Source organism: Gobius niger (genome assembly GCF_951799975.1).
Source record: "Gobius niger genome assembly, chromosome: 3".
Lineage (NCBI taxonomy): Eukaryota > Metazoa > Chordata > Actinopteri > Gobiiformes > Gobiidae > Gobius > Gobius niger.
Genome location: NC_136854.1, coordinates 31,311,122 through 31,332,981, shown reverse-complemented (window position 1 = coordinate 31,332,981; position 21,860 = coordinate 31,311,122). Strand labels below are relative to the sequence as shown.

Here is a 21,860-nt window from a genome sequence, read left to right as displayed (position 1 = left end):
TTGATACCTGTGAGAGGTGTTTTTCTTTGTGTTTCCTTCTGTTCTCAGATTTTATTTCCAAGGGGTATATTTTTTGCTCAGGAATCAATAAAGTTATTCTGATTCTGATTGCACTGATTTTTTTTGTGAACACACATGGGACTGCGTGTAAACATCCCTTGCCGGATTATAGCCATGGGCTAATTTCCATCCTCAAACACACTCTCACTCAACCTGGCCTAGTTGTTGTACATGGTTTTAGTGCTCGGAGGAAAACTACACAGAACATGCAAACTTCACACAGAAAGGCCCAGTCTGGGATCGAACCAAGGACCGTCTGGCTGTGAAGCGCAAGCGCTGACCACTGTGTCACCATGCACCCAAACATCTGTTTCTAAGATGTTGGAATTATGAAAAAAATCATTACTGTCTCCACAGCAATTAAGAAAAGCGGTCAAGTGAGCAATCCTATCTTAATGAGGGAGGGCCAAGAGGGACGCGGGATGACAAAAAGGACTAACCAGATCTAAAACAGAACTCACATCAAGTCAAAACCAAGACAATCTTACAGAGAAAAAACATGACCTAACAAGACAAAGACAGCATTTGGGATATTATGAATGAAAACCACTCTTTAGCGTTCCCATTTCACTTGCTTTTGTTCCCGATGAGATTGCCAACTTTTTGCATAAACCGCCCGATCTTATTCTCGCCTGCGTTTTGAGTTTGTGCGTACATTTGAGAACTACCATCACTATTTCTGTTCAAAGTCCCGCTTCTCTCAGTGTCTGCGCTGTAGACCCCTCTCGAGCTTTTGTCCTCCTTCCCGAGCAAGTATTCATATCGACTGTAGGCCTTCTCCTTTCTGGCCTCAAAGGACGTCGCAGCTTCATCGTTTGGTGCACTCTTGGGGCCTTTGTCGCCGTCTGTCTTCCTTTTGCTTAAGCGCTGGGGGGAAAAACGGGTCAAGGGGGATTTCACTTTATCTTCCGTGGGCGATTTTAGAGACTTTTTCGACACTTGCTCTTGCTTTCCGATAGTGGACCCTGAACTTTCTGTCCTCAGCGACTGGTTGGATCCGGACAGTTTTTGTAATCTCAAAGACGACTTTCTTTGCAGTGAATCTTTCTTTCCTGGTTTCTTCTCATCTGCCGTAGAAGTCGTTGGTACTTTTGTCCTGACCGAATTTTTCCGTGACAGAGTTGACGCTTCTGGTTGCTTCTCGACTTCTTTCGGTTTTGTTGGTTCCGATTGTTGTGAAACCTTTTTCTTAGGCCCATTTGCAACCTCATTCTGTGTTGATTTCTTGCTTTCCTTTGCATCACCAGGACTGTCCGCCACTTTGTTTGTGGATTCCTGCTGATCTTTGACCAATTCTTTCTGCTCCTCAAAAGTCACAACTTTATCTTCTTTTCTCGTCGGTTCCTCTTTTTGCGGTACCAAATCCGAACTATTGACTCGATTACATGCTTCCTTCTCTTCCGGGATATCTGTCAATGACTCCATGTGTCTCTGGTGCTTCGATCCCAGCCCCAACTTTCCCACCGCATCGTTTGCCTTCAAATCCAGATCAGTCGCCGACTTAGAAACGGACTCATGCCAATCGTACGTCAGCATCTTCCTATCCCCCATGGTTTTGAAATCGTTATGCGACATCGATCTTTTCCCATCCGTCAGACCTTGCTCCCCTTGATTTCTGAGGTCACTTTGGCGTGCAAAGGCTTCCAAATCTGCTGCGCTTTGCCTCAACTCCATGCCCCTTGACGGATGCCTATTCATCTGCCGTTCTTGAGTGAGATACATAGTCCGTAGCGACTCCTGGCTTTGCTGCAAGTTTGTGTACTCTTGCAAACTCAACCTCTTTAGCCTCGTTTCTTCCATCCTTTGCCTGATGTCCTTCGATCGTAAATGCATATTCTGGGAGTGCAGTTCGTTTAGCCCGGTGTAGCTGCTATAAGGTGAGGCGACCGGTGACAAAGCCTCACAGGATGTAGGATCCACCGGCCCGTTCATGTAAGTATCCATTTTCCACTTGTTGAGGGATGTCTCTGAATTGAATGGGATTAGATTATGGTCTGTGCCGTAGCGACTTTGGTGCCGTAAGTGCTGTTGTTGCGACCTATTTTGTAACTCAGGTCTCAGCGTGCTTCCATATCTTTCTTGCCCGAAGTCTTTAGTCCCCATTCTCAATCGGGCCATTGAGTTTAACTTTTGAAGCTCTCCCCCGTAGCTGTGCCCCCTTACGAGATTTCCCATGTCTGGAAAGTGATGCAGCCTGTCCTGCATGCTCACGCCTCTTGTCAGCATGTTGTTATTGTTGAAGCGATCGTCCCTAATGCCGTTCATAGCTTTGTTTTTCATGTGGAGCTGGTGCAGGGAGAGCTGACTCGAGGAGGGGCTGTGCCGGAAGAGGGTAGGTTGTAGTTTTTCACGGGACAGGAGCGGCGGGACGGTGGAGCGGGCGTAGAGGCGCCTGAACTCCTCGTCGTAGGAAGAGACAAGTTGACCAGTGATGACCAGCACCATGCTCAAGTTCAGCTTCTCGTAAGTCCAGGTGTAGCTGCAAAAGAGGAACAAAAATCATTACACTTCACTCACATTATGACAAAAACATGACTCAATATGCGATAACTTGAATGTAAAAAGTGATGTAATGAAGAAAAGTAAAAGAAATCTAGATTCGCTCAACTGCTTTTTCTTTCTTGCACAAGAATAAACTAATTTAAAGAATGAATTTTATTTTTGATACAGCACATTGCTTGAGAGGTTGTTGAAACTTAGCACAATATTATTTTATATCAAAAATACAGAAGAAACTAACTAGCTAAAGGAAGCCTGCTGTTTACGCCTCACAACTCGTCACACCTTTCATATAAATGGACTTTCTCTCTCTACTATCCAATGTTTCAGCTATGTGTCACAGCACTCCACCTAATTTTAACCACAGCAGCAGGACAACCGCCTTCCGCAGACTCTCCTCTCCTTCACCAAGATCGGAGCCCAGGCCCCATTACTTGCTGACTTTTGCTCGCTGCCGGTTTAAACGGCAAAGTCCAATAAATGAATATTCAGTTGTGTCTGTTGGTGAAGTGAAAGTATTTTAGAAATTACAACATTTTTTGTATGAATGCAGGTTGTTTGTACTGACCTGTAAGACCCGTAGAGCACAGTCCTGCAGTCGATGAGGATGAACTTCTGCTCCAAAGCACCGTGTAACTTCATGGAGGACTGACACTGATACTGCAACCCCTGCACCGTCCGCACCCGGATTGTCTGCGAAACACAAAACATACTTTAAAGCTCCAATACTACTATTTATTCAGACTTCAGGATACTTTTGGCACCCACTGCATCGGTATTTATCATACTGTAACTGTTTGATAAACTAATGTTCCTTGAACGTGTGTGGCCTCTTTGTGTGTCTGGTAAAACCCGATGCTTAGTTCACTCTCATCATCCTAAAACATGCATAACAAGCTGATTCTCCAGTTTTCCCTGAACACATCAAACTGAAAAGCTCGAATGCTACACTGGATGGATTACAATAAGGACAAGTTTCTTTGTCTATGGGTTGCTATTTTGGCAGACACTAGAAAACGTCATATAAGCAATAGAGAAACCACAACTTGGACTGGCAGTTGTGTTGAATAGTTGTGGCACAAATTGTTTATAGAAGACACACATTTCAAAGGTTAAAATTAATGCTGCTGTAAACTTCAGGAATTTTTAGAAAAATGCCAAACTTGAGACAAAATGAGATTTCTGATGGGCTTTTTTGTTTGTTTTGTTTTGTTAAATTTACATTGGGGAAAAAAAATCTATTTGATCTTAAATAAATGGCTTGAAATGTGCTTGAAATAACACAATTTGTGCTTGAAATACGAATGCCAATGGAACAAGCATTAATTCACCTAAAATAAGAGGATTTGTATGCTTAAAGAAGTAGGTATTGTTTACCTTAATAAATCCTTTTCGTAGTCCCTCTGGGGTAATACAAGTGTTAATGGGATGATTGGGGGGCTTTCATCTCCCCCGGTGTCTCTGGCCAGAAAACCGCAATTGCAACTTGACTGCCATCGGGTTGGAGCCACCAATACACACTAATGGAATCACAAAAAGAAGCTAACAGGCTAACGGGCAAAGCTAACTGTGGGCTAGCGCCACTTAAACAGTATTTACAGCCAAGTCTGAGTGAAAAAAATAATCTCTTGCGTAATTGGATGTACAATATCCTTCTCTCCCTTTGCCTTTTCTGTCAGCGTAGTATTTACTCTCACGGACAATCAATGAGTAAAAAAACGCAACATGCTACGACACCTGGAGTGGCGCTTATTGCCTCTAGGGGCATGTGTTACTTAGTACTGCTTTAAAATAAGACAAAAACCCTTAAATGAGACAAAAAAAGTTATTCCATTAGCAATAGCCTACTTATTCAATCACTTTTAAGTAGATTTTGTCCAAGATAAGATAATATTTATTCCAGTGTATTAGGCCAATCATTTGAATGTCTCTCTTTATTCCCAAGCAAACATTACAAGAACACTGACACAATTATCTTTCTTTTGTCTCTGAACTAATCCACACAGAACAAATACAGACAGACGTCAAACCAGCAAATTACACACAACCCATAAACATTTTGCTCTTGGTCAGGCCATGGTGATGAAAATTGTTTCACAGTTGGCCTTACAAAATGGACACAACGGCAAAAGGAATTAAACTTCTAAGTGTCTGCATGAGGCCACTGTACAGCACCATGCACTTGTTTAGTTTTTCTCCATCTAGACAATACAAATCAGTTGTATCTTTGGGAGAAAGCCTTTGCAGGTCGAGACATGTGCCTTGCTTTAGCGCAATATTTTGTCACGTTTAAAGTCTGTTGTTTCTTGTCGCCTCAATGTAGTTAAACCAGAAAGTCCAGTCGCGTCGTGAGTGAGTTGTGCTTGTCTAGTGGCACATGAGTGGAATGCACATATGTGGCGGAGGAGTGGAGAAATGTTAATCCAGTGAAGGCTTGTGCCAACAGAAGAAGAAAAGATCACGCCACCAAGAAAATATGAATGAAGCATCACCCAAATCAATCCTTGTTTGACAGACAGTGGCTCAGTGTTGGCATTTTATGACTTATAGATGTAAATAGTAGTTTAAAGGTGCATTATGCGACTTTTCATGCAGAACAAAGTTGATACTTGTGTGTATTTGACTTGTGGTGACTCAGCGGCTGTATGGCTGGTCAGTTTGGGGCCTTTACTTTCAATCACGGTGGCTCTACAACGCTCCAGGATCAATTGTTTTTGTAGGTTTTCAGACGAGAGGGTCTGTCAGCAGCGAAAACCTAGCAAACAATTGATCCTGGACTGTCCTAGAGATCACTGTGATGGAAAGTAAAGGCGTCATGCTGACCACTCATACAGCCGTGGGAGCACTACAAGGTCTATTATACACAAATATCAACTTTCTTTCCGCATAAAAAGTTACATAATGCACCTTTAATGTCAAACAAACAGCGCCGGTGGGTAATAAGAAGATACAAGTACATGGGAAAGTTTTAAATGAATAGTAACTTTATTATCATTAAACCATACTTTGCTTTGTATTCTTTTAAATATCTTTTTGTCATTATTTGTAAGCTGTGGAACAGAATTATATAAATCAGATGGAGGGAAAGACGTGACCTGCAGCAACTTTGGATCCAAGTGGCACAATGGCCCTTGGGGAGAACTCAAACTCTTAGCAGGAGGAACTTGGCAGGATTTCAGATCAAGAAAAAAGGTCAATGTGAACAATGTTTGAATATCATGTTCAAATGTATTTGGCACGAAACATCGCAAGTTTGAGAGTACTTTATTTTCACTTAAATAGAACAGCTTCCATTCCCTTGGATTCTTGTCTGACGACTTCCTAAATGGTCAGCCCTCAAAGAAAGGGGGTAGATATGAAAGGCAAAAGCTGCAGACGAACAATGGTTCATCATGACCCACTTTGTTTATCCCGGAAAGTTCGTCTGAGATTGCAGAATCTTTGTTGACCCCAGAGAGGACCCTACTGTACATGTTTTTGTGTGTGTTTGGGGGGGGGGAAAACCTAACCTGACCGGGGAACATGCAAACTCCGCACAAAAAGGCATTTGCAGTCCAGAAATTTAGCCCAAGACCTTCTAGCAGTACAGCGGGAGTCTTAAATAACGTACAACTTTGCCACTTTACGCTATATTTGTGTAATTTTAATTGTATTTATATTGTTATTTTGTGAAGTTTGTGATTTCTCCTGTCTGTGAATATAAATTCTTGAAATAGTAACATTCAGCCCATTTAAACAAGGTAAAGTTGAATTGTAGCACGCCACAGTATATTGACAATAGTGGATAGATGTGTGAAGTGTCTTGCCCAAGAACACTATGACATATATAGTGTAGGCGCGTTTTCCCTGTGTCTGAGCCCCACCTTGATCTCGCTGAGGTTGACCCCGAGCCGCTGGGACATGTGCAGGAAGCTGCCGAAGTGCGTCTGGTCGAGGAGGAGGTAAACCACGACGCCCCTCAGCGCCGCCGTGACCAGCTCCTTAAATATGTCCACATCGGTGAACACGTCCATCGTCAGCGCTATCAGCTGCAGAACACACACAAAACCCCCCAAGAAAGGTTAAAATGAAAACAGTATTCATTGAGTTGTCTGCATGATATGGCAAATTGGCAGGACCAACTTTATATGCACTATTTTTTATATTTTAGCCTGTAAGTTGCCAGGCAGCAGCTTGTAAGGCAGAAGTGGGCAAAACTATTTACTCAAAAAATCACTGTGTTGTCAATAAACCCCAAGTACAAAGTGTTTATAAGTAATTCAAATAAATGTACAGTGCTTGAGTAAAAATAAAGTGTGTAAATGTGAGTGTGCTTGGTGTAGGCAGATATTTATTGCATTTTACATAAAGGCTTCAGGTGCAGGTTAAAGGTAGCGTTATTTTGGTGAACGAGGATGTTACTTTTTAAAGCAGTGGTTCTCATTTTGCAGTTTGGCCCTGTTATAGTAGGCCTATTTTAAATTAAAATGCATTATTCCCTCATGTGTATCCTTGGGTTTTGCTGATTTAAGTGTGATCTTGAAACAGGGTATCAAAAACACATGTATGCATTTTTGGAAAAGAACTTTGAAACCCCATCTCTCAGTTTTGCTGTAAAAAAGAAAATTGGGAACTATTTTGAATGCACTTAAGAATGCAATTCGCCAACATTGCCTGATGATAAGCTGCTCCTAGTGGTTATAAACTAGTCAGTAGAGCACTGGATTTAACCAACTGTTCTGATCTAGAGTTGGTCTTGTCTAGGTTCAGCGACACTATGAGATCAGCTGATGATCTGAACATCCTGAATGACCAGGTTATTCTATCAATGGATTTCTTCTTCCTTGATGGCAGCGGCATATTCCAAGATGACAATGCCGGGATTCGGGCTCACATTATACATTATATTAGAGCGTTTAGTCTTTCTTTTTGGCATGACATTTTTTTTTGTCAGGCAGTGACTTTTACCACTGACCTTAATGTAGTCATATGTTTTACTACTGTCGGTTAATAACTAAACTACATTGGCAATAATCTTCAGTCTTTGATTAAAATGATTGCGCCAAATGTACTTTAACTCCGCAGCGTTCTGACAGCATTGTGCGAGTTGCTGTTTGTAGTTGTGGCGTGGCTGCTCTGGCACCACCTTGTTGCTATTTCGGTGCAAAGTTCTTTTTGGGCCTGTAACACACTGCAGGTTGACACCCATATAAACAATACAGATTATTATAAATACAGATATTGCTCAGGGTGTTCCCCGGCTGCAGTGGTCAGAGGCGCTTCAGAGCTACAGCACTAACTTTACGGCAGCTCTTGCTTCATGCAGTTTCTATCAAAAGGAAGGAGCGAACCATTAAATTCACCGTAACCTCATATCTTATGTTAGTCTTATTGCTCGTGTAAATCTGGTCCAACTGTAGCGATGTTATCTCGAAGCCAAACCTAAACAAACAGCAGATGTACTTTTGCCTGAGAGCACCACTCCTCTGTAATCGCTGCGCGTCTGCCTGACGCAACACGCTCCTCCGTCCTATCCTTTAATAATTCTCGTGTGTGGCTCAGTCCTGGCCTGAGGAGACTCTTTGTCCTATATCAGGGGTGAACAAAGTTGAGGCTACACCCAACACAGATCACTACGGTGCATAAAATAACGCTAGATTGGCAAAACGTATAATGTTTGTTTTTTTCAATTAGCTTCCCATTGTCTGTGACCAAAACTCACATTTAAAAAAGTAAAAAAGAACAATGTCTCAGTTGAAAACAATAATATGGGACAGAACTTAGCATTTCTAGCGTCTACATGGATAAGAACTGCTGTTTTGGACAACTTGCCAAAATTTTCCATTTCCGTTTTTGTCTGTTTGTAACACAGTGGTTCCCAACCTTGTGTGCCTCGCGAGTCTGTTATTCCCACTCGATGTACCCCTTCAGGGTACAGCCAGTTATTTAGAACACTGGTTCCCAAAGTGGGGGGACACTAAAGTGGGAGTCACAAATAGATTTTGAGACAATATTTTTTTTACATTTCTGACATTGAATTTGATGCATTTTTGATTTAAAACAGCATATTTTAGCCAAAGTAACTCATTCAACCAGATTTGAAATGTTTTGCACCATAAATTATTATACCTGTGAATTACATTTTACAGTAGGGGGGTCCCCCGCTTGGGAACCCCGAAATAGATAATGAGCAACTAGAGGACTTTGAGAATGACATTTTAGTTCCCTAAAATAATCCACTGAAATATATAATACATGGATTATCTTTGTGTATGTGTGTGTGTTTGTGTCTTCACAGAGTTTTAGAAGCCCCTCGTGTGGTACAATCTATTAAATGTAGCGTTCATCTCTCGCTGCTGTCTTACCATTTGCTGTGAAAGAATAAGCAGTAAAAAGCCTTAAGATGGCTGTACCTAATATTTTGGCCATTGCTCTGGCGTATCCCGTTTCATTACCGCTGCCCAACAGACACGAGCCGATCATTGGGCGGATTGAAACTTGCGACTGCACATGTTTAACCTTTTAGCAAAGTCTTTTTAAGCCTCTGAGTAAACGGTAATACACTGACAGCTCTTTTTTTCCACCAGGCCCGAGGTGCTGCGTTTCTCAGCTTGTATCCCGCTCTTTACCTATCATTCAGTGATATGTCGACAAGAGTAATTTGCTTCGGGACGTGTGGGCTTGCAAATTATACATCAATTAAAATCAAAGTTTAGGAAATTCTCATGACCAAGGAATTGCACTTAAACTGAACAAAATCGCTGCCAACTAAGAACATAACCTTTGAGACCTCAGCAAAGGCACTGGTTTAATCCTGCAATGCCCAGACCTTTTCACACCCGGCTGAAGTATTTGCATATTGCTGAACATGGGAATGAATGGCCCCAGGTTTACGGTTTCCATCACTAAATGGCAAATATTTCGGCCCCACATACTTTCAGTACGCTTCTTGACAAGTCACATAGATCATGAATTTAATATGAGCCTTCAAAAAAGCAATCTCATCTTTGGATTTTCCCTTTACATGAATGTCTTAAAGTGAGGTACTCCTGACCAAGACTCAGATGGAGATGGTGCCTGGATGTTACACTTTGATGAGCCCTTCTCCTGACAGGTTTAACCCCGGTGGCATTTCAGGTGGGGCCAAATGCAGAGGACAAATTTACCCATAGGGACAAAACATACACCTTAAAGGTTTAAAGGGATATTTCAGGATTTTTGACATAGGGCCTCATTTCCTAGTCATCCAGAGTGTTGTTGATTTCTGGAGATTGTTTTATTTTTTTATTCATGCAGTCCTTATATTTGAAGAGTTTAATGGTGCTAGGCCAGTGCTCGGCTAGTCCATGTCCATGGTAACTAGTAGCCTGCAACTAAAAACAGTCTGATCCGAGCACAGTGCACCTGAGGCAAATCACTTATAACACCTTATTTACATATATATTAGTAGCATCAGCTTCCTGGTTGTAAGCTACGCAGCGGCGGATCTGCTAGGTTACCGGATCTATAGTAGTTTGTTTATCTGCGGCCGACATTACTACACAAAGGAGCTTTCAACAAATCAGATATGGCAACTTTTGGTGGACTACCCGATGATTTTGAAGAGGTTTTTAATGCAGGCTACTAGTTACCATAGACATGCACTAGCCTAGCACTAGCCTAACACCACTAAACTCTTCAAATAAGGACTGCATGAAAAATCCCTTTAACCTCAGCATTTGAAGCTATGCAGTGGTATCTACACAACAGTTTAAGAGCTACAAATATGTATTTAGAGCATATTAGCTGTGTGTTTGTTACCTCAATTGATCTTTAAAAACGATAAAATAGAAGGAAAGACAAAGACAAATCAAAAGGGAAGGGATTGGCAGGAAACTGGAAGTATCCAAACATGGCTCCGTGAGATTCCAGTTGCATTAAGGGACAATGGCTGAACAAACATTACCGCAACAGTGTAAAGACAAACGAAGGTAAATATGAGGTCACGTTTTCTGCAGTCAGGACTTCTTCAGATCTGAGCCGGTACAACACCTTTGTGAACAGTGAAGCTATGGTGAGTGTTCTTACTTTGCGAAGAAAGGATTAAGCTTCGCAAGAGAATGAGAGGAGGTGGCATTTCCTGGAATTGTAGGACCTCAGGATAGGAGGAACTTTTTGGAAGCTGCTGCCGCCGCCGCACTGCTATAGCCTTTGGACATATCTCAGAATGACTAGGAATCTTACTTACATAATGTTACTACAGTGTATACAGAAAAGAAATTGGCAGCAGATTTATTCAGTTTAATGCTGCCTTCATGCGTCTTTCCAGTTGTGAAGTGGAAGTTATGAGGGCATTGTGTTCAAATGCTTTTGTGTCATAGCAAAGTGAAAACGTTATTAAAAAAACAAACACCATTACACTATACAAATAAATTAAATTTATTCAGAAAGTCGTCTACAAACATCTGAACTACTGCTTCTTGGTATCTGCTTTGATCGAATTTTTTTTAGAAAGCTTAGCTTTTTTTAAGACTATAAGTCTGTAAAAAGAGACACTATTAAAATTAAATGCATAATGTCGTCTTCATAAAGTCAATACAAATTGTATTATCACTGCCCTCTGTTTTGTTGAAAGGTCAAAGGTTTTTGCATCTCGGAAACTCGGGCATGAAAATGATGTCCCAGTTTCCCAGTGGAAAATGCCACATGAGCTGGTGTTCATGTGCAATTTTCTACTCGGCAAGTGGTATTTAATATAATTACGGGACCACATGAAGGCAGCATTAGATAATCCGCGCATGTCATCGAACCCTTCAACAACTACACAAATAGAACTTGATTCTCACGGAGATGTAATGAACATGGTGGATCCATCTTTCACACTCTTTGGAGTTGCCCAGATCTTCAGGACTGGCGGAGTCATATTCTGGGCCTATTTTTCACACTGTTGAAATTGAACATTTCTGCAAAACTTTCCATTTTGGGTTCAACCACAAAACTTCCAGTTTCCCGTTTTTCATCCTTTGAAAGGAGGTGGATTATACACACTCTCACAACAGCAAAATGGATTCTGTTAAGACAATGGATGAAAAAAACAACCTCCACCCTTTGAATGGTCAACAACAACAGGACCCTATAAGAAAGTCATTTATGGTCTTCTCAATAAGCTCCATCTGAGGACTGTACTTCGTTTGCTTTAACCAATGCGTAAGAGGAATTATTAATGGTCGGTGTGGCGTTCTGTGTATGTTCGTTTAAGTGTCTGTTTTCAATCAATTAAGTGTGCAATTTCAGAAAAAAAAAGAATAGCCACTCGGGAAGATTCAAAGATTACTCAGATATGCGTGAGTGGGTCGAAATACAGCTCCAGGTATGTCTTTGATGAAAGAACAACATAGTAACATTATAAAAACTCTAAAAAGTCGATTTTTAAACTCTTGCATATACCTGTAACCCCTCCCCTCTCACCTGCACGGCGTCTTGTATCTGCTTCCGCACCACCTCCTTGATCGTCGGAGTGTCCTGTCTGGGCGGGTTGAACAAAACACTTATACTCGTGTCCGTCTCCTCCAGCGGGGCCTCGGGCCAACCCAGGTCCAAGTCCGGGATCTCCTCGTCGGACTCCGTGGGGAAATAGGTGGACACCCCATCCTCCTGCAAAACGTCTGCTTTGCCCTCTGCCTCCTCCTCGATCAACGGGAACACCGCGTTTGCTAGAATTGAAGCTATTTCCTGTTCGGAGAGGAAGTGGCTGATTTGCTCGGCCCTAAGGAACTCCTCGTAGGCGTCTGTCCCGCCGCAGAGAAGGGCGTAAATGGCCAGTCGGTACGCCTCTTTGTAATGCGGTTGTACGTACAGGGGAACATTGTCGTCTTTGAGTGACGACAGAGCAGACAAACTGGAATCCATTGATGACGCTTTTGAGATTTGTTACCTGCAGCGAGAAAAAGGTGAGACCAGTTCAGATGTGAGTATTTTAAAGAAGACACAATTCAAATCAAACCCAATGGCAGGAAAGGGTTAAGAAAAATGCAATTTCTCTCTCCTCCGGCAACCTTCAACTTCGGCTATAAATCTTCTATACCCCTTTCAGCAGAACAAGGACGACAGTGGCTCAAATTGTACAGCGTGTCGTCTCATGATCAAGGTTGACAGTTCGAATCCCAACTTCAACAAGAGCAGACAGTCGTTTTGAGATTGGCAGCCTGGCTTTGATGAGTCTGACCCACGGCAGCCGTGGCCACAAATATAATCACACTTGTGTTGTACTTCACAAGCCTGTGTTGAAAAGTTTCCCAAAGAGCTCCACTGTAGTCATTATTCATTCACTTCATATGCAGTGGTGGTGAGCTATTATTGTAGCCATATCTGCCCTGGGGTTGACCATGAACAACATTATAGGAAATGAGGCAGGTTATGGAAGTTCCGTGCTGTCATGGATTTTTCACTAAAGCTTTTTTTGGCCTCTCTTTCAGTATTGAACAAAGGATTGTAAATCATTCCTTTCCGTGTTTGTCTCAACATGCACAACATCGTCCCATTTTTTCATCCTTTTTTTCCCCCTAAATAACCCAGCCAAATTACTAGCATGAGCGAGCTTCCGTTAGCCTGCGCTGAACACTCACATAGCCTATTGCTAATATACAGTCAAGCGTCTTGCCAAAGGAAACAACAACAGTGCAAGCATGCCAACCTCTCGGTTACATGACAAACTGCACAATTACTGTATCTGAGCCACCATCATCCTATAACAATACGTAGGTTACCAGCACAGAGGATTAAGTGAACGAAAAAATGACTTCAGTGTAGCACTTCAATAAGCTTGTCAACTCAGGCTTGTAAAGTGTAACACAAGTGTAAGTCATTATATCACCTTCCTCAGCCTCTCAATCACAGATTTTCAAATTAATGCAACACTTTCGCACGTTTCCAAGTGTTTTATGAGATCTGGACACTGTCAGTTGCAATGACGATGATTTGGTTAAATGTCCTCCCTCTGTCTCTCTCGTCCTGTTTTCATTGCAGCCACAGTGAGTTTCATGTGTGGAGACAGTGCGTTTACATGTGTTTAACAAACCAGTCGGTCCAGTGTGAATCAGCTCAGTCAATACAGAGGCATTTTTTCTCATGTGTTCAGGAACTCAAGTTATCCCCACAAGAACAATGCGATTGTGCATTTATGATTGTCTAAGCTACTCTTAATTAATATAATTACATCACTATTACATCACTTTCATACGGCAGTGAATATGGAGCTGACGTGTGTTAGACGCTACTCTAATAGTTAATAGCTGTTGATCAAATGCTGCCAAGTGGATGTGGCTTTGCTTGTTCGAATACCTCCCAATTGTTTTACTATTCTGTTTCTATTCTATTTTATTACTTTATGCCAATATGATGTGATTAACCATTAACCTGCCCCTAATATGAAGGTTGGTTAAAAAAAACATGGCTGAAAAAGGCACTATCCATCGTTATGCCATAGTTACCAGTTTCATATTACCATGTTATGACTGTGCTGTGAGGTAAACAAAGACTGAATTATACTCATTAGAGACTGCAAATACTAATTGAATTTCTAAAATATCAATTGGAAAACACGCATATGCCTATTGTTTTTGTATTTCTTTGTAAAGACATGAATTGACTCCATATTCACAGTCTAAAAGTGCTTGTTCAGCAGATTCTAGTCTACATTTATCAAGTTTGAGTTTTGACTTGTTGTCACCGGCAGCCTTTCTGTTTAGGAACAATGCAAGTGCCCTCTCAACACCATTTTAAAGCTGTAGGGTAAACTTTATTATATATATATATTTTTGCCATACTCCATACAGCCTTAAATGTTTTTAATTTGTTCCTTAACAGTGCTGGTGTGTCCTTCTGACTATTGCAAACGATTTTAGGTGGGTTTTTTTTATATCCAATATCCAAAAGTGTCTCCTTTATGACCTAAATCTTCTGCCCCGACCCACAGAGACAGCGCTTCACAGTAAAAGCACTGACATTTGATCACATACCTCATATCTGCAGATGTGTCTGAGCTCTCTCTCTCTTCCCTGTGAGTTGCTTTGAGGCGTGGAGCGATCTGCTGAACTCTGGAGCAAATTTCTTTACCTGACATAAGCTCCGCCCACAGCTCCCAGGAAGCTCCGCCCACTCGGTCCCACCTGGAGCCGGTTTCTGCAATTCTCCCTGGAGACGCTCAAAGCAGCAAAGTCCAGAAGAGGTTGTGTTTACTTCAAATATGAATACATGTACATTAGTGAATGTAACCCGATGACAAAATGGTCCAACTTGTAGGAAGCCAACGTTGAAACAGTGAAACCACGATTGACATAAACACCGTATGCATTTAGTCCTGACTCAGAAATGACGCACAGAGCAGGGAGGTTGATAAGTGAAGTTTATTGCCATCACAAAAGCTTTCGGTCAAACACATGTGACTGGTGCAAAAACCAGGCGTAACATTGAAATTCATCATTTCTCCCTCAAAACTAGCCCTCTCAAAACCTCCATGTGATACTGAAGGATTGTAATAACAAATAATTATCCTCCAGTGAAGTTTATTGCAACTACGGCCTGAGGAAAGATATGCAGACTTTACATATAATAAATGATGTTACATACTCATTATGTAAATCAAATATGATGCAGAAACCAGTGATGGTTAATGCAACAGAATAAGCTTTCCACTTTAAAGAGTGGAAGGTGCACCTTTTTTTATTTTCTTTAATGTTACTTTCCATCGCGCTGTCTCCGATCAACAGCCACTTCACATCAACACGGCGAGACCCCGGCTACTATTATGAGTGTTTTTGTAAAGATAGCTTTCACATAAATATGGACATAAAAATGATTTGAAGCAACACAAAAAACGACAAACTATCACTCCCCCTAGTCGTTACATTCCCTGCTTTTCATTTTGAATTATCGCTTCGATGTTAAAATGCTTAAATAAAGAACTAAACTAAGCTATTTCACAAAAACATCCATGTAGCCAGGGCCTTTTAGACCCTCTCAGTCCTTAATTCTTGCTCCTGTTACAGTCCACCATTTTAAACCGAACCAAAACCCCTACGTCTAAACATCAAACTCCACGCTCATGCTGCTTAAAGCCCTGCTCTGGGCTCGGTCTACTTCCTGGGCGGGGTGGGGGACTTCATGAAGCGTGGAGGGGTGGGCGACTTAACCCCACGGGGCGGGGTGGGGGTGGGCGACTTCGGGGTGGGGGTCGGGGACTTCGGGGTGGGCGTGGGCGACTTGGGAGCGGGGGTGGAGGCGGGAGTGGATGCAGGGGTGGGGCTCTTTACGGAGGGGGCGGGGGTGGGGCTCTTTACGGAGGGCGCGGGGGTGGGGCTCTTTACGGAGGGCGCGGGGGTGGGGCTCTTTACGGAGGGCGCGGGGGTCTGGGACTTGGAGGGTGTCGGGGTGGGGGTCTTGGAGGGCGGGACGGGCGTGGAGGCGGGTGTGACAGCGGGAGTGGCTGATTTGGCCTGTCCCAGTTTGGCCTCCGGGATGGGGTCTCCGTGCCGGTAGACGCTCACGGTGATCTCCACGAACTCGCCTCCGTACTTGTTCCGCACATTGATGCTGTACTTGCCGGAGTCTTCGGGCGTGACCTGGTTGATGACCAGGCTGGCGAACTTGCCGCCGTCGAACATGACTTTGGTGTGCTCGGTTGACGCCACCTCCTGCTCGTTCTTGAACCATGTGACCTCCGGAGTTGGGTCGCCCCACACTGTGCAGGTCAGGCTCAGGGACTGGACAAAAGCAGAGAATGATCCGTCATTAAGTTTACATGAAAAGCCTAGTTTCCTTACGCTAAAAACACAACTCCAATTCGCTCAAACCAGTCCTGTCTCAATCTACATGACAGTTGACTTAATCGCATCGCAATCGCGGCACGGTAGCGCAGCGGTTAGCGCTCTCACTTCACAGCTAGAAGGTCCAGGGTTCGATTCCCACCTGGACGGGGCCTTTCTGTGTTTGCATGTTCTCCGCATGTCTGCATAGGTTTCCTCCGAGTACTCCGGTTTAACCTACAACTAAATTCATGTACAATAGGCCAGGATGAATGATGTGTGTGAGATTAACAAAGTATAACTTAACCTTAACCGTAGTAATTGGCAGTAAAAGCCACTCAATGGACAAAGTAGACACACTGACACCATCTCTTGCCTGTTCTTGTCTTAGCTGCTCTTTCTAGCAGTGATTCATTGTGATGAATGTTTTTGGCGTGGACGAGTTATTCTAAGTCAACCGGTTGTAAATGAGACAGGAATGCAGTCGTTCTAGTAAAACGTGTCTCCAAAATAAAGATGGCCACTGCAGTTTAGTTTCTGCATGTTATTCCAACTGCACCTCACCTTCTGCTCCATGATGGTGACCACATCAGGCAGACCGCCGACGACTCTGCCACGGTCTGAGGAGGAAGAGGAGTGAGAGGAAGAGATACTTAATGAACCGTCATTCGTCATCTTTGTAACTCTAAATAATCCTTATATTATGTCAGTATGTGTTTTATATAGATTATGTGTTTTTAAACGTTGAGTGACTTGAGATACTCACTTTTCTCAGCAAATGCAGCTGCCCTGAAAGACAAAGACAAAAGGATGTTAGTTTGAATTAGCTGCACATAGTTTTTACTATTGTTAAGTTCAAGCAAAAAAACTCACTTAAGTCTGAGGTACTCGTCATAGGCATCAGTGTAGGCTGCAGAAGAGACATCAGTTATTTTATAACATTTACATGTTTTAAAGACGACGGGAAAGAACATAAAAACTGTTTGATCAATGAAAACAAAATTGGTATATTAAGCTGTTTTAAATCAGTCTTTTATAATATTTTTGGGACTATAGGGACTAGTGGTTTTAACACCCCATTATCCTGATTCACCTTTCATTTACTGTAGTCAGTAGTCCGAAGGTTATTTTAAAAGATATTTTACAGTAAAACAAAGGTTCAAATTGGGAGTATTGTATTAATGTTACGTACTAAATCCCTGGTTTAAATACTATTAGGGAAATTCTAAGCATGTTAACTAGTAATTTACAATCCTAAATACTGGTTACGATTAACCATATGACCATAAAATAAATTAGAATGTGTCCTGTTTCCATCATTTCCTTGTTTTTAAAGTAAAATGCGTTTTTTTTTTTTCATTTCCATCAATTCTGTCCAAAAAATGATATATAAATCCGAATCCCATGCTTGGCTGTAAAGGAGGGGTAAAAAACGCCAGTTTTGTGTCTTAATACCTGCTGCAGAACTCCATAGGAATAAATCGCCTCCCCCTGCTCTAAAGTAAGGCGCTGTCAGTGACTGAAAAACCTGTCCAAACACTGTGCACGCCGGTACCTTGTCCGGAGAGGTCAAAGGTGCGCGAGTGCGTCTGGACTCCGTCTGAGATCTCGATGGTGTAGCTTCCCTTCTCTTTGTCGGACGGGTCGCAGATCTGCATCCAGGCCATCTCTGAGGTCCCGCCGATCCTCATCTTCTCTGACGACGCAATCTTACTCTCCCTGTAAACACATGGAGGCGTTAGTCATACATAGAGTAATGGAAAAATGTTGCAGCCAGAACAAGGCCTGTATCAGCTAATGATGGAGAAACAGTGCACTGCTGTTGCTTGGTTTTTGTAAATTGTGTAAACTGACTTGTGTTTCCAGACGGTCTTCATCTCCTCCGTGTAGTATTTCATGTAGCACTGAAGCCTGATGCCTTCAGGAGTGCACTGCAGCACCAGGTCCGAGGCAGACGCACCTGACGATAAAGCGTTCGATTTGTTGAATTTAAAACGTCCAAAGCACAATTCACCCACTAAGAGGCTATTAAGACTGATTCTAGATCATGGGGGGATATATTGGGATAAAAATACTCACCAGCGACCTGAGCGAGGGCATTGATGATGTCGTCAAAGACTGCAAAAGCATGAAATGATAATTAAATCAGGGAATAATAAGTTATTCATGTTGCACAGAGTAAATAGGGCTGAACAATGTATTTGTCAAATTATCTTTAAAGAAGCATTATCGGGTGATGTATTATCCATAAGATAAGACAGAACTTTGTTGAGAAATTCACTTGTTACATCAGCTCTCAAGAAACACTCAGGGGGTGTAAATAGTCAGGAAAATGTGCAAGCAAAGAAGAAGGGGATAATGTGCAAACAAGGAATAGTAAATATGGGCAACTTATGTACAATGAATAATAAAAACTCTAAAAAGGGGAGGCAAAGAATATTAATAGTAGAATATAAGATAATTAAAGTATCAAAATATTAACGCATTGCAAAGTTCACAGTCACAGTGTTTAAATATCACAAGAGATATAATAGAATAATATAATGCTATTAATACTGAACATCGGCAAATCACTGAGGTCTTTGATCTGACTGAGATTTTACAATATTCTTTGCTAACACAGCTTAAGACAAAAATGCAAAGTCACTTGAAAATGTGCAAAAGTTGGTCAGTTTTTAGTCAAAATGGTCCAAATTTTCATTCAATTTCAACCTTCTATTAGTTCTGATTATTTGATCTTCATAACCTTTTAACCCCCACCTTAACTGAGCACATTTTCTCCAGTTTAGTCCAAATCTAAAAGCTTCTTGATCGGAGAGTTTACAGTCTCTAGGCCACAGTGTAACGACTCATTTGAAAGCTAAGACCTACAAAATTCATCTCAGCTTCTTGTTTGTTTTTTGTTATCACATTTTTGTTGCATTTTTTGCCAAATCCTTGTGACGTTTTGATCACATTTTTGTTGCTTTTTTGACACGTTTTGGTTGCATTTGGTTTAGTGTGACACAGCTGTGATCAAGCCAGAAAAATGTGACCGAAACATGTCAAAAAAAGCAACAAAAACGTGACGAAAACACAAACAAAAAGGATGAAACCGTGACGAGCACAATGAGGAAGAAGCTAAGATTAGTTTGTCGGTCAAATGAAGCGTTGCTGTAATGCTCAACAGGAGAAAATACACTTGGTTAAGGCGGGAGTTAAGAGCTTCAAGTCCTGTTATGATGCATTTGAATGAAAGAAAATAACCTGATTAAGTATGATTTCTGTTTAAATTGTATGGAACGTACTGTGCTGAATACTGTTGCTATATTGGGATTGCACTGCCCTAAGTGTCCTGTAATCAAAGCAGTTACGCTGCATGATCGAGTCTGACCTTGTCCTGAGATGTCGATCGCTGACGTGTCTTTGCCTCTGTCGTCACTGAGCACGGCTTTGAACACGCCCTGTTCCTTTCTCGAAAACTGAATGAGAAAAAAGGTCAGAAATATCACTAATAATTTGTATTTTCACACTGTTTGAGTGGAGTTGTAAAAAGTCCTACGTTGGGAATTGGCAGAGCGCAGGCCCCAGACGCCACATTGGGAGGAGTTTCTGGGACAATCTCATCGTCCTCTTTGTACCAGTGGAAAGAGGTCTCCTTCTTCACGTTGGCCACCTGCAAATACAAGCAGATATTTAACAGTGAATGTAGAATAGTTGTTTACAGTCAGGACCTTTTCATACAAAGATATTTTTATTCCATTTTTTTCCAGTGTGTATACAAAGCAGTATTCATGAGTAATGAGTACCTTGCAGCACAGCAGCACAGTGCAGTCCTCAGTGACAGTGAAGTACAGATACTCAGAGAAATGTGGGCCTGGAAGACGAGCACGAACATGTTTAAGAAATAACAAAAGAAGAGGAAACATAAAGTGATAACTAGAGGAAATGGTTTGATGTACCTTGCTTTCTGATGTGCTCTTTCCTCTGGAACTCCGCCTCCTTCAGAGCAGCTTTGAAAACTAAAAACATAGATAAACATGAGACTAAACTGAATAAAGGATCATTTTTACCGGTATATAGAAGTCTCTCTGACCGTCTCCGACCAGCACCAGGGAGGACTGGGCCTTGGCCTTGCCGTCGGTGATCTGCACGGTGTAGGTGCCCTCGTTGGCTCTGGTGAAGCTCTCCACTGTCATCTGGATCACGCCACTCGCAACGTCGTGGCTGATCTTATGGCCCTGGAAACACACAGGAAAATGAAAAAGCCTTAACACTTAAACTGTGTTGATTGGGACAATGTTTTGATTCATTGTGGATCTTCCTCAAGTCAAATCTTCACCATGTTTCATATTAAAGCCCCTTCCATTTTTACACAATAAACAACGCAGATACAGCCGGCATCTGTGAGCGCCCACAGCTGCTACGTCTGAAGCTGCCGAGTGGGGAAACAGACCAGAGAAAGCACTGCTCCATAACTACTACAAATGCTGAATTAGTGGTTTAATGACTCATATTTGTACATTAAAGGAACTATAGAGAGTTTCATATTGTTAAAATTATGTATTGTTCCAGCAATATCCTAATGACCTTTTCACCACAACTGCCTCTAAAATCCTGCACTGTCACTCAAAAAGGTGTTAATTCGGGTCCGAAGTGCCGTCATGCACAAGCTTAATGTCAGCCACATATATCTGTCTGATTTATTAACATTGAACACATATATTTTTCTACGTTTCTTTTTCCTACTGGGCAGGTATTGTTCTCGTCTTGTGTTTTTATGTATCGGTGAGCCAAAGATTCATTTCTACCACAGTGGACAATAAAAATCTAATCTAATCTAATAAACTAATAACTTGTGTTTTTGTGTGTGATTGCCTGGATATGAATATCAAAATAAAAAGAAAGTTAAGACCCTAAAGCATTATTTTGCATTGACAACAGTAAGTTTTTGTGCGTTTGGAAATTATTTTATGTGAACTCAAAGTGAGGTCAGCTTGTTAGTTCAAGTTTACATGACAATGGACAAAACACATGTTTTCAATATGTTCATGGATTACATACCAATGTGATGTATACAGGTCTTTTTTCTTTCCCTTTCCCTGCCAATCTTGAGTGATTGACTATGGACAGATAGTTTCTATTTCTACATGGTTATACGGAGCTTGTACATTTGGGTATAGTTGGTATAGCAGGGCTGAGCGATATCATATATATTTTTGTGTGATCAGAACGAAAGAGAGATGTGCCTTGGTATAACTCTTATGTACCATATGGTGTATTTATTTATTTACGACTGTAAATGATAAATCCTTTATTTTTATTTTTTGGTAGACTGTAAATGATGAAATTCTTTGACATTTTGTACGATCATAAACGATTTATATCAATATGTAAGCACAGACTCATGCATCGGTTTCCTGCATGAGTATAGCGGAAGGTTTATGTGATGATTACTTGAATGAGAGGTAAGGGGTAGGTTTACTCTAAGTTCTTGAACTTCTTCCTACTCCTTTTGAGCACAAAGTCTTGTTTTGTATTTTTTTTCTTTCTGTAAAATGT

The 21,860-nt window shown here is 41.7% G+C and overlaps 2 protein-coding genes across 4 annotated transcripts in view; both read right to left on the bottom strand.

Annotated features, from left to right (window-relative positions):
• Positions 1–627: 627 nt before the first annotated feature.
• Positions 628–12,426, bottom strand: LOC306961081 (uncharacterized protein; the record flags this gene model as incomplete). Its single annotated transcript, XM_079553692.1, has 4 exons — positions 628–2,539; positions 3,128–3,252; positions 6,423–6,587; positions 11,986–12,426. The coding sequence occupies 4 exons, from the start codon at positions 12,424–12,426 to the stop codon at positions 628–630; spliced, it is 2,643 nt and encodes an 880-aa protein (XP_079409818.1).
• Positions 12,427–14,914: 2,488 nt separating this feature from the next.
• myom2a (myomesin 2a) overlaps positions 14,915–21,860 on the bottom strand; it is a gene marked incomplete at its 5' end in the record, with an annotated part of 35,311 nt that continues 28,365 nt past the window's right edge. For all 3 annotated transcript variants that reach the window (XM_079553272.1, XM_079553274.1, XM_079553273.1), the window contains 12 exons: positions 14,915–16,277; positions 16,884–16,939; positions 17,086–17,108; positions 17,193–17,229; positions 17,875–18,038; positions 18,174–18,279; positions 18,399–18,437; positions 19,693–19,780; positions 19,861–19,974; positions 20,108–20,175; positions 20,261–20,320; positions 20,395–20,539. In XM_079553272.1, coding sequence (XP_079409398.1) covers positions 15,651–16,277; positions 16,884–16,939; positions 17,086–17,108; positions 17,193–17,229; positions 17,875–18,038; positions 18,174–18,279; positions 18,399–18,437; positions 19,693–19,780; positions 19,861–19,974; positions 20,108–20,175; positions 20,261–20,320; positions 20,395–20,539 — 1,527 coding nt within the window. In that variant the 3' untranslated portion in view covers positions 14,915–15,650. The remainder of the gene's footprint in view (positions 16,278–16,883; positions 16,940–17,085; positions 17,109–17,192; positions 17,230–17,874; positions 18,039–18,173; positions 18,280–18,398; positions 18,438–19,692; positions 19,781–19,860; positions 19,975–20,107; positions 20,176–20,260; positions 20,321–20,394; positions 20,540–21,860) is intronic.